The sequence below is a fragment of the Balaenoptera acutorostrata genome, chromosome X, assembly GCF_949987535.1.
Source record: "Balaenoptera acutorostrata chromosome X, mBalAcu1.1, whole genome shotgun sequence".
Taxonomy (NCBI): Eukaryota; Metazoa; Chordata; class Mammalia; order Artiodactyla; family Balaenopteridae; genus Balaenoptera; species Balaenoptera acutorostrata.
The window spans coordinates 107,229,661-107,242,383 of NC_080085.1; the positions used below are offsets into that span (position 1 = coordinate 107,229,661).

Sequence of the window (12,723 nt, forward strand, 5' to 3'; positions counted from 1 at the left end):
GCGGGCCTCTTCACTATCGCGGCCTCTCTTGTTGCGGAGCACAGGCTCCAGATGCGCAGGCTCAGTAGTTGTGGCTCACGGGCCCAGTTGCTCCTTGGCATGTGGGATCTTCCCAGACCAGGGCTCGAACCCGTGTCCCCTGCATTAGCAGGCAGACTCCCAACCACTGCGCCACCAGGGAAGTCCCAAACCTTTTGGTTTTTTAAAAACTCCTATCCTGAGTACATAGGAGTCGGGTTTCTCAACAGTGGCACTGTTGACCTTTGCAACTGGATAATCTTTTGTTGTCAAGGGCTGTCCTGTGCATTATAGGAGGTTTAGAAGTATCCCTGGCCTCTACCCACTAAGCGCCATAGCAACCACCAACGCCCCCCCCAGGTGTGACAATCAAAAAAGTCTCCAGGCATTGCCACTTGTACCCTGGAGGGCAAAACCACATCCAACTGATAACCACTGAACAAGAACAGTTCACTGTTTAAAGGAGACTTGTGGTGAATCCTTTAGTAAACTATAAAACTGTCTCAAAATTTGTATTTCCACATACTGGATTTTCTTAAACTTGGAGATTCCTTATTTTCAAAACAGAAAAGCACTAATTTTGGTTGTGTTGGGTCATCACTCAGAAAAAATGTGGAACGATTCTTATACTTTTCTTTTCCCTCAAAATATTATGATGTTCATGGAAGTGATGTCATAAAGATTCAACAGAATATGCTCACAGCACACAGATTAAAGCAGATTAAATTTTAGGAAACCCAGAAATTCCTCTTTAAGAATTAGCTACCATCAAGTATCCTAAAATTCAACTGTTTCCAGTTATCTTTTCATTCCTCTAAATACTCTGAATTCATTTTTAAAGCAGGAAACCCAGAATTTCCTATGTCTAAAGGAGTGTTAAAAAGGCCTGATTCTTCAAGATGGCTACAGTCAAAGCCCCAGTTGACAGATTAGGAAACAGAAATTAAGAAGCAGAAGTAGGGAATTCCCCAGCGGTCCAGTGGTTAGGACTCTGTGCTTCCACTGCCAGGGGCCCGGTTTCCATCCCTGGTCGGGGAACTAATATCCCAGAAGCCACCATGCAGTGTGGCCAACAAAAAAAAAAAAAAAAGAAGAAGAAGAAGCGGGATGTGGCAAACAAGCAGATAGCAAGTCTTTCATCCGGCCCTTAGAGTAAGCCCATAAGCCACACACTGCCTCAGCTAGATGGACCATAGAATTTATCACCCAAGCTGGGATACTTTTGAGAGTGAAAGGGGAACTTATGCCAGGACAATGGGCATAAACTGAATTGTCCTGGGCACACCAGGATTCATGATCGCCCTAGCCTTAGATCACTCATAGAAACACACCACTGCCAATGCCTGCTGTATCAGTTAGCCCAAAAATCTTAATGGCTTAAAACAAAAATCATTTATCATTCCTCACCCATCTGCAGGTTGGCTGTGGCTCAGCTGATCTAGTCTGAGCTCAAATGGGCAGCTCTGCTACAGATTGTAGTAGCTGAGATGGTACTGTTTCTCATTTCAGGTCTGTGAAGTCACCTGGGGCAGTTCTGCTCCACATGTCTTTCATCCTTCCTGGACCAGCAAACTAGCTGGTACCTGTTCTTCTCATGGCACTGACAGCGGTGAAGATGGCAGGCAGAACTGCATGAGGTTTCTTAAGACATAAGCTGGAAAAGGTATACTGTCACTCCTACCCACATGCCATTAGCCAAAACAAGTCACGTGGCCAAATCCAAAGTCAAGGGGCAGAGAAATAAATTAACCACAATGGGGCCATGAGAAAGGTAGGGATGTGGGAAGGAGGTACTAATTGGAGCACTCATTCAATCCAACACATGTGCTTTACCCATCCAAACCTCATCATCAGCACCCCGACACAGACACACACCTTAAAAATGAGGAAACAAGCCTATCTGCCTTCATAGGATATGGCATAATGCTGACTCGGTTCCTGACATACAGTCATGTGAGTTTCAGAATCTGGAGTCAGTTTCTAATTTTCATAAGTACTCCAAAAAATGGAAATTTTTCCAGTTGAGTATAAAAGTATAACTCCTCAACCAATTGGCACCCAGAATTCCTCAATTAAATTCTCAGATCTGCTTGAATAAGCAGCCCCTTCCCAACTAGGGCTGGGATGCAGAGCCAGTTTTGGGGTGGGGATTAATTTCCACCTGACTTGCCTGTGCTATTTCACAGTGGCAGTTTCTACCTTTCCCAGAGGGGTAAAAAAAAAAAAAAGTGGACATTAATAAAAATGTCAACAATATCATCTGTGGGAGGTAACCTGGAATGATTCACAATAAATTAACACTTCCCATCAGAGGAACATTGCAGCTTATAAGAATGTCACTTTGTGAGAAGCTGGAGTCCTGAAGCCATGTGATTTCCATCTGCAGTTTTCAAGCCCATTCAGAGCCCACCAGGGGATAATTACTTGCTAAGATGTACCCATCCTAGCAGAATATATTTGTTATGATTCAATTCTCTCACAGCATTAAGGAGACTCTGGTCTGGTGGATAAAGCCCTAGAGGGATAAGAAAATCAATTCCCCACCACTTGGCTGTGTGACCTTGAGCTGTTCACTAAACCTCTCTGATTCCTCAGTTTCATAGTCTATGGAGTAACACCCTAGACCTCTGCTTAACCTGAGAAGGACATGGGGACGAGTCACTAGGTCCCTATCTGAAAAGATCTGGAAGCCTATTTGCCTCTACCCCTAGGAAAAGAAATTATTTCTATAATAGTTTCTCACCCTGGACACTCAATATAACATGGTTCTCTTAAGAGAAGAATTAAATAGCAAGCAGAAGCATCATGAACTTAATTTAGGGAACTGAATTGCTAAAATAACAGAAAGATCTCACCATTGAGCAGTCTATGTCTAATGGACCAAAGACAAGACCATTTCAGCAAGTCATCAGGGGCCTGTAGACATTTCAAGAGTAAAATTACTACGACTCACAATTCTCTGGAAACTGGCACTTGGGAAGATAGGGATTTTAGCGGTTATTGTGGTTGTTTCCCAACCTCCATCTTTCCCTCCTCCCACTCTGTGTCAGTCATGTGGTTTGGTGAGGGGTGGGGAGGACTGACTCTACTCCCTACTCTCAGCTCTATGGATGGGGCATAATCCACCATGCCATGGTGATTGGTTCATGTGGCCTAAGCATGACATTGCTAGGCCAAAGGATTAGATCAGGAATGGTCATGTGATTCATTTTGAACCGATGATATAAAAAGATGCGATGCAGACGTGAAGACAAGAAAGACTACAGACGTTTTGTCATCATGTGGGAAGCAGAAAGGAGAGAGGAAAAGAAATTAGGTCTCCGATAAAAATTTTGAACTATTGAGTCCAATCAAACCTCAAGCCAGCCCTACCTCTGTCCCTTCCAGTTAACGTGAGCCAATGCATTTCCCTTATTGTTTGTGCCAGTTTTTGTGGGTTCTGTCTTATCTGAAGCATGAAGCAGCCTAACTGATATAGGAACTGAAGGGGTCAAGAGCATGCTCACTAGCACTGAGCGTGACTAAAGGAGGCAGTATGAAAGTGTTTAGTCCAGAGAGAAAAAGTTGGAAGAGGGATACTAAAAGTGAAAGATCACCTCCAAGTAACAGTGCCCCAAGACAGCTCCTGGAGATGTCTTCAGGTCAAAAAAATAATGAGTTCTAAACACCCTTACCATCTATTAAAAAACAAGCCAATCTGAAAACCATTTGAGATAAACAATTGCTTCCATGACCACTGCTCACTTGGTGTGACTGTCTCCTGGAAGTTGCTATGGATCCATTTCTGGGCATATTAAACCTGAGTTCAAAAGGCTCTTCCTCTGACTCACATATATACTCCCACCAAAAGCAGTTCCAACCAGGCCCGTGCCTGGAATTTCAGATCCTCAGGGCTGTGGATTTATTCAGCAGCACCTAGGTTGATACCTACATAGAGGATTTCTACAGAAGTTTCTGGAGGAGGTGGTATAATGGAGAAGTCTGGATGACAGAGAAGCAACATGGAGGACCCAATCTTTCTTAGATGTCACACCCAACCTGAGTCTCCAGATGTAGCTGGACTTTATTCTTCCCAAAGTATCCAGGAATGGAAGTGCAAAAGACAACTATAAAGGATCAGCAGTACCTAGATTAGTTCCTTGATTAGAGTGCAGGCTAAAGTTTGGACAGTTTTTCTGACCCTGAGATAATCCTGCCTCATGGAATCATAGGACCATAGAACATGAGAGCAGGAAGAGTCCTTAGAAATCATGTTGCTCTGTCTTCTCTTTTTAGTGGCATGGGATTGAATCTGGGATAAGGGAAGTACTTTGTTTCAGACATTTAAACACCTTCCTCTATACCGCCATGGTAGCTGGTGCTTACTGTTTTCACAGCACTTACCATGTTAGATTGTCATTCCCAGTGAATACATCTGCTCCTCTTTGAACTTGAAATTCACTGAAAGCAGAAACAGTCTTGCTTCCTTAAATCCCTGGTGCCTAGCAGAGCCTGTCATATAGCAGGTGGTCAAATGTTTGTTGAAGAAATCAAAGTTTCAAGTCAAACGGTGAGAAAGTTATCATTCCATTAGGCAAAGGATAGAGTATCTTGGTTTCATTAACTTTAAAGGGTAGAGCAGGGCTTCCCTGGTGGCGCAGTGGTTGAGAATCCGCCTGCCAATGCAGGGGACACAGGTTCGAGTCCTGGTCTGGGAAGATCCCACATGCCGCGGAGCAACTGGGCCCGTGAGCCACAATTACTGAGCCTGCGCGTCTGGAGCCTGTGCTCCACAACAAGAGAGGCCACAATGGTGAGAGGCCCGTGCACCGCGATGAGGAGTGGCCCCCGCTTGCCACAACTGGAGAAAGCCCTCACACAGAAACGAAGACCCAACACAGCCATAAATAAAATAAATAAATAAATAAAAAACACACAAAAAACACACGAAAAACCCAATTGCAAATTGTATTTGTGTACATCGTATAAGTACAATTAGCAGGGCCAAGGAATTAGTTGCTATCTCAGACTACTCTCTTTACAACGCATGTTGGTTGACACCCTTCCTCTGTTAAGTAGATTGCAGAGAAAGAAACAATAAGAAAACCACACATTTAAAAAAAAAAAAGAAAAAAAAAAGGGTAGAGCAGTTTCCTTCCAATGAATCAGAATGATTTTCATCATTATTTTTCTTATTTGCAAAGTATCAAGTTAATAAGTATGGAGCTTAATGTATGATATAGACCCCGTCTCCAAATTCCACTGGCTGATGTTTCTTTTTGCTTACCCAAGTGTCCCATCCCAAGCCTAAAACAGAAACCTCAAGAGGGAAGTACTATTTTCAGTTTTGTGTTGTAAATTTTAAAACTTATTATTACTATTATTATTTTTTGCTGCCTCAACATCCCCACAAACAGGCTGTGAGCACCCTGCCAGGTGACCAGGTGCATCAGTGTGGTAAGGCTGGCCCCTGCCACAAGATCCTATTCTTGTTCTCCCTTGACTGTCACCTAATGTCAATCAAATATACCAGTGAAATTCCCTCATGCCTTTTGCTTGTATACTCTATCCTGACCCCCAATAAAGGCACTTTCCCCTGGGTCTCTGTTTCTCTCTCTCTCTGTCTCTCTCTCATCTACCCACTTCCTTGGTTGAGCCCCTTCCCTTGGTGCCCACCCACGTGGTCCCCCTTTGTGGTATACTTGACTGTTTCTCTAGGACGTGTGAGTATAATAAGCTTCATTTCCCTATGCCTCTCCTGTGTCCCCTCTTGTGACTGTACCTGACCAACCATCTCATGAAAGAATACAGAACAACTTCTCAATAAGAAGTGCAAAAAATTATTTTCTTGCTGCTTAAACTGTATCATTGAGCTCATTTAAAAGTGCAAACCTCGGGTCCTAAGACTAGCAGGTACTCCTGAGTGGAGAAGGGGTACCTCTTAACCACAGAGGGAGAGCTAGATTTGGGGCTTTGTTGGCAACTTCTGGTGGCTACGATGCTGCTAGTACAGTCTCTAGCTCCTCATTGGAAAACCAGAGATGAAGTTCAAATAGCATCTCACTGCTTTCTTGGATGAGGGATCGATTGCAAAAGTATTTGCTTGTACTAAGCAGGCTTTTCCACCAACAGCAGTATGCCTAGTCCACCACTGCGTCCCTGCTGGCTCAGATGGGACTAGTCCCATTCTGCCAACAGCTGCCGCTGACAGTGAAAAGTTGAAAGAGTGGCAGCAGATGAAAGAGAGGAAAAAGGTAGTGGAGAGGGGAGACTGAAAATGGAAGGGATGGGTGCCATTTACAGAGATGAATTCAACGGAGAATTTCAAGTGCAGAGACACTGAGATGCCGTTCTTCCTCTCATCTTTCGTTACCGACCCACCCCGTTACTCTTCAAGCCAAATGACTGAAGATGGCCCCAAATCTCTTCATCCACTGCTGCTCAGTGTTAGCCAAGCATGGGTGGGGACCTGGATGCCTTCAGGAGTGAAGTGAGGTGTGCTGAAAGCTGCCCGCCTCCGTCCAAAATATGTTGTCCATCCACCTGAAATCAAACTGAAACTCCTCACTAGAGTTATTCCTTTGGGTCAAGGCATTGAAGGCTCCTATTAAAATGCAACTATGTTATCTAAAAGGAGGACCATATAGTGCCTGGCACAGAGTAGAGGTTCTCTAAATGTGTCATGTTTAATATTAAATCGCCACTGCCTGCCGTTAGAACCTTAGTAAAGATTTATCTACCAGATTCTCTCCTGTCTCCTAGGGCCCTTGAGGATCTATGTTGGGAAGACTGATGTGGAACATTGGCAAAGACTGGGTAGCAGAGTCAGAGGTTTGGCGGATGGTGGAGAAACGGGAGGCTGACAGCATGAGGCACTTTGGGGGAGAAAAGGGCACTTTCAAAAGGTGAGAGAGAGGGAAGAGAGTTTGGAAATTAACATTTATTGATTTTTCCTAGTCAGGCACTGAATTAAGATGCATTTACATCCACTATCTTATTTAATCCGCAACCATTCTATCAGGAAAGAAATATTAGTATTCCCATTTTACAGGTGAAAATCTGAATAGGGGTTCAGATTAAGAAAGCCGCTCAAGGTCACACAATGCCTCTATATGATGGAATATAGATTAGAACCTGGACCTGTCTCCTAAGCCTATGTTCCTGAACCACGCTATCTCACACTCCACATTTGTCAAGGGGTAGCCAACCTAGTCTCTGCTACCCCTTTCGTCCTAATACTCCAACCACTTGCAAATTTAGGCTTCTGTGACTCCCAGGTTTCTCCCTCGCTCTTTGCCATGGACTATCCAAATGGAGACAAAAGATTTCCATGGGTGGTGGGGTAGGAAGAGATTTTACATTATCAGAATGGATAGAAATTTGGGAAGAGCCTAGTACCATTTTTCTGGTTGCCCAAGGGTTTGGAAACTATCTGTTCCAGGCTCCAACATATGTCACGTCAAATGCAAAGTTCTGGCGTAATCAATGTGCCAGTTGGGGTCCTGGGCCCCTGCCTTGATATCCCCTGCCCCATGTGTACCATTTTGCTGTAGGCTGGCAGTAAGATTCCTTTTCCACATGGACCAGGAGGAGAAGATATGAAAAAAAAAAGAACAGCTGGTGTGGGGAGGGACAAAATCAGTCTCTTCCAGAGTAGCTGGGGTAGGTGCGAAAGACTTGGGAGATAGAGTCTTCTTTTTTCTCACCACTGGAGAAAGGGGCTAGGGAGAGGTGTCTACAGCCCAAGAGGTTCATCCATGGGATTTTGTGGAGGGTATCACCCCCAACAGAGATCCAGGCTGCACTGCCTACTTCCAAGGTTCTTTCCTCCCCTTAGACAAGAAAGAGAAGTGAGGGGAATTAATGGCCTCTGCGGTCATCAGTCAGGGGCCTAGGCTGCTATGTCCAAAGGCAAGACCAAGGGAGCAAGGCAGCCAGGAACAGTTTCCTCTAACCTTAACTTTGAATGCCCACCAGTATCCCAACTCATTCCCACACCTCTCTCCTCCTTCGTTGTTGGGACTGGCTGTCCTTTTCATTAACCTTTTAGTTAACCCCTCCACGCACGTACTTCTCTACCCCCTCCAAAGCTGTCAGCCCCTCGCTGTCCAACACCGCCCTCTCCCCCCTCCCTCATAAGCCCGGCTCTGCGCTTGGGTCCGGGGAGGTCTCGCCTCCCAGAGCCGCGGGGGTGAGGGCTTCTTTACTCGCTCTCGGATCTGCGCTGTGAAAACTGAGCGGCATGGCCCGGGCATGCGCAGCATCTTCGGGCGCATTGTGATGGGAACTGCTTCTCTGAGTCTCTACAAAGACTCCAGAGTAATCACTCACTGCCCACCCCCCAAGACCCTCCTTCTTTAAGCCAGACGCACAAACGCACAGACAATGCAGCTTTTCTTTCTTCTTTTCTTTAAAAAGCTGTCTGTAGCTTGAAAGGCTGGCCCACGTGAGGACTAGTGTATTTCTATCGATTCCATCTCCCGTGTTGACAAACGCCAGCGCTGAGGCTTTGCAGTCCGCGGCTGCAGTTTGCAGTGGAGCTAAGCGGTGTGCGGCTTTAATTCCACGTCAGATCAACTTTGATCAATATCCCCCTACCGGCCCAATTGGAAGAGCCCAATTCACCGCCGCTGAGCCTTTTCGCTCTTTCCTTCTTTTTTCCCCCTCTTTAGACCCACCATCTTCTGGGGGAGAAAAGTCTCGGATTTTCTTTTATTTCTTTTTTTCTTTCTCTCTCTCTTTTGTTTCTTTGGGGGATTTGTTTGTTTTTCTGTGTTTTGTCTTTTTTATTTTGTTTTGGGTTTTGGGTTTTGATTCTCTCTCTCTCTGTCTGTCTCTCTCTGTCTTAGAGATAGGGAGGGAGATCGCTTTGGCGAACCGAGCTTGCAGCCAATGAACCCGCCTTCCAGATTGGTGTGAAGACAGAAGTGAGGTGGGGGGCGGGGAGGGGGTGTGAGAGAGCCTGGAAGCGAGAGAGAGAGAGAGAGAGAGAGAGAGAGAGAGAGAGAGAGAGAGAGAAGAGAGGAGGTGGTGGAGGAGGAGGACTAGTGTGGGGTGGAAAGGAAGAGTGAGCGAGAGCAAGTTGAGGGGAGGGGGTGAAAGAGCCGGCGAATTCTTTTTCTTTTTCTATTATTATTTTGAAGACTCCCGAGTTGCGCCCATGCTCTTGTCAGCTTCGTTCTAGGCGTAGCACGGCCAGGCAGAAGAAAATGGGGCAAAGCGTGCTCCGGGCGGTCTTCTTTTTAGTCCTGGGGCTTTTGGGTCATTCTCACGGAGGATTCCCCAACACCATCAGCATAGGTAAGCGCGAGCCAGCCCGCCGGTCGGGCCGGGCTCTCTTGCACCCGAGACCACTGCCCTGGCGTGGCTACTGCGGCCGCGGGTCCCTGTCCTGCATGGCCTGGGAAGGGACTGGGGACGGGGATCGGGCAGGAATCTCGGGGATCTGAGCCTCAGAGAGCTGGCTGGTCTGGGGAGCATCGGGAACCAGAGAGGCGATCTCCTGGGGCTTGGCGGGGTGGGCTGCCGCGTTTTCCGAGCCGAGCGGAGCAGCGGAGGCATGCCAGAGGCTGGGAGGCTGCAGCCGGGCGAAGAGTCACGGCTTTTCGGCTCGCTGCTCTGGACTTTGCCATGGCGTGCGTGCCGCCGCTGGAAGTTGTCCCAGGGTGATGCCGCCTGTCTGGCTGCGCCAGGGCGCGTAACCCGGTCCGGGGCGCCCTGTCCCGCGTCTCCGGGTCCCGGGAGACCGGCTAGCGCTGGGGGAGGTGGAAGCCCTCCCTGGATTCCCCCAGACCCGGGCAGCAACCGAGGTCAGTGGCGGATGGGGTAGGAGGCGGGGGTGAGACTAGGAGCTGAGCCAGCGAGCGGCGAAGTCACGCAGACCACGAATTCGTGAATCGCCGCTGTGTCTGTCTGGAGCCCGGCTCCCGGGCGCTGGGAGGGAGTTCTCTCGGCTTCTCCCTGGATTTACTAGTCAAGAAGTTAGAATTATTGCCATTACAGAACCAGGCCCCTGGTACTGTCAGGGGGGAGCGGGGGGCCTGTGGGGAACAGGATGGGGCAGCAGGGGGAATGGAATTGTTTTTCTTCCCAACCTTTCCCTTTGCGCCAGGAAAAGATGAACCCGCTTGTGGAGATGGGAGGTAGAGGAGGAAGAGGGGAGAGGAAGCTACCGCCTGAGAAAGAGCCAAGTCCCACTCTTGGTTCCATCGTCCTACCCCAAAGCAGCCTCCTCTTCCCTCTTTCCCCTTTCCCCCTTCTCTCCAGCCTCTCCTCCGACTCTTTAGAGGAAAGCTAGGTTTCTCTTGGCCAAAATGTGAGTTCACAAGAGTCTTCAAAGACACACAGGTTGAAAATCAATCATGATCATGCACTCGGGTATCACTGAGAGGTTATCGCCTATCTGTAGCTCCCCAGTTTCTAACCGCTTCTGGGGGGGACACAAGCCAAATCTTGGTTCCCTTTGCTTATAGGTGGACTTTTCATGAGAAACACGGTGCAGGAGCACAGCGCTTTCCGCTTTGCTGTGCAGTTATACAACACCAATCAGAACACCACCGAGAAGCCCTTCCATTTGAATTACCACGTAGATCACTTGGATTCTTCCAATAGTTTTTCTGTGACTAATGCTTGTAAGTAGATCCGCTTTTCCTCCTTTTGGGACCTGGGAACCTCATTTGCATTTTGCTTGTGGGACTTGGGGTCTGCATAAGTGCTGGGGTGGTGATTGCCTTAGTAGACATTTTAGAGGCTCTAGTCAATCCAGGTTTCATGTGACATAAATCGACTCCAGAGGATCCTGCTGAGGGAGGGACTTAAGGCAAGTACACAAAACTCTGTTGTGAATAATGTTTCATGCAAAAGTTTCATTTTCCTCCCTGCTAAACTGGCGCTCCCTCCCCCGCAACGCCTTCCCTTTTTTTTTCCTTTGGCTGGGAAAAAAAAAAAGAGAAAAAATAGCATGGTTGTTCAGGGAAATTTCTTCAGATGAGATTAAAGAAAGAAGCCTCTTGATTGAGTCAATTCAGGATGTGCATTACTTGACTGTTAAAGCTAGCACCTGGCTGTAGCAATGAGCTGAATTTGACAATCGCTTAATATATAGGAGCCAAATATGAGAAATTCTGCAAACAAGTGACCTTAAGGGACAGATCAGGCTGGGTTACCTGGCCTCTTTCTGTCCTAGAATATCACCGTTCTTACCGAGAGAGCTCTGATAGGAACTGATAAGACTACAAACTGATTACAAGTGATGAACGCCTGGCAAACTGAGGGGAAGGTAGAAAGTGCTCAGGTGACTCTTTGGAAAGCTACTTCTGTTCTGTCTCCCCTAGTGTTGTTCAACTCCCCCCACCCCCGCCATTGTTAAGGACAACACAGTTCTTAACTTAGAGCAAAAGGTGGAAGGCGGAGGCTTGCAGCAGGAAAACCGAATACCAAAAGGGAAGAATTTCATCAGCCCCCAAAGCAGTTTCTGAAACAGCTAGTTGTGCCCTGTGATTGTTCCTGTGGAAAGGGGACATTTCATTTTGAGAAGTAAAACCACGGGAACCTAGATGACTAATAGCTTGTTGGACACATGTTTTTCTTGAATGTTTTATGAGAAAGACTGATAATTCTTCATCTGAGCTTATTTCATGAAAAGTTTTCACAACAATGAGGGTGAGGATGGCATAAATATGTTTTGCTTTTATGGCTGGTGTAGTTGGGAATTTTTGATTTTTGATTTTCTTTCAGGGGAGAAATGATGTTTATATTTGGTTGGGTGAAACTTTGTATATGACTTTCTTCAAATTCTTCTGCCTCAAAGGATATGTGATTTCCAAAAACTGTTGAAAGGGTCTCCAAGGGCACAACTTCCTTGGATTTGAAGACTTAGGTCAAGGGGATGGAGGTGAATTACTTTGCAAGAAATTGTGACAGTTATCAGCTTTAAGAAAATTTTACCTGAAGGTACAGATCCTTATATGAACATGTTCTGAGATACTCTGTATTTGACATTCTTTGGCTTTCCGACATTGACAAAAATAGGAGCTTATTAACTCCAGCTAAGTGTGAAAGTTACAAAATGTCTGTCTATACTTTGCATCTGATTTTGGTAATCCCAGCCTGTCTGTTCAGCACACTTACAACACACATCTGACTCTTAATCCTGCAGCCCTGAGATCTTGTCAAGAGGCCGAATTCCAAAGACAGCTTCCTAAATATCAATTAGAACAGATTTAAAACCAAATACATGAAACTACCCAGATTTATTATTATTAATAATGAATAACGTTTATTTCAACTCACTTTAGTGTCTTTCCACTGATGTTGACTGAGATAAGAGTGCTAATTGACTTCTCAGGAATGACTAATTTCCAAGGTTTTTGGTCTTGCTGTTTATGGTCAAATCAGATTGACACTAGCCAGCCCAGGGCCATCAGAACACTACTCAAGGAGCAATCAGGAAGTGATCCTTGCCATGTGAAAAGCTCAGGTTTGAGAACAGGCACTAAGTCATCTGTATTGGTGTTGAGTTGCCTTAATGCCTTACCTCTCAGGGCAATAAAGGGACAACCATGAAAGGAAAAGAAATTGATCAACCCCCCCCCCCCGCCGCCCGCCACTGCCGTAAGTCCACAACACTTCATCTTACAAGCTTATAAGGCTGGGTTATGGCTGGGGGCTTGAAAGTGTGGCATAAGGGGTGTGGCTTACTGGGCAACAGGAAAGACAAAACAAAAA

General features: G+C 46.3%; 1 protein-coding gene across 2 annotated transcripts in view; it reads left to right on the forward strand.

Annotated features, from left to right (window-relative positions):
• Positions 1–8,984: 8,984 nt before the first annotated feature.
• GRIA3 (glutamate ionotropic receptor AMPA type subunit 3) overlaps positions 8,985–12,723 on the forward strand; it is a 287,984-nt gene continuing 284,245 nt past the window's right edge. The window contains exons 1-2 of one of the 2 annotated variants that reach the window (XM_057538112.1): positions 8,985–9,297; positions 10,470–10,628. In XM_057538112.1, the coding sequence (XP_057394095.1) occupies positions 9,207–9,297; positions 10,470–10,628 (250 nt within the window). In that variant the 5' untranslated portion in view covers positions 8,985–9,206. The remainder of the gene's footprint in view (positions 9,298–10,469; positions 10,629–12,723) is intronic. The other variant, XM_028165001.2, reaches the window with a different exon arrangement.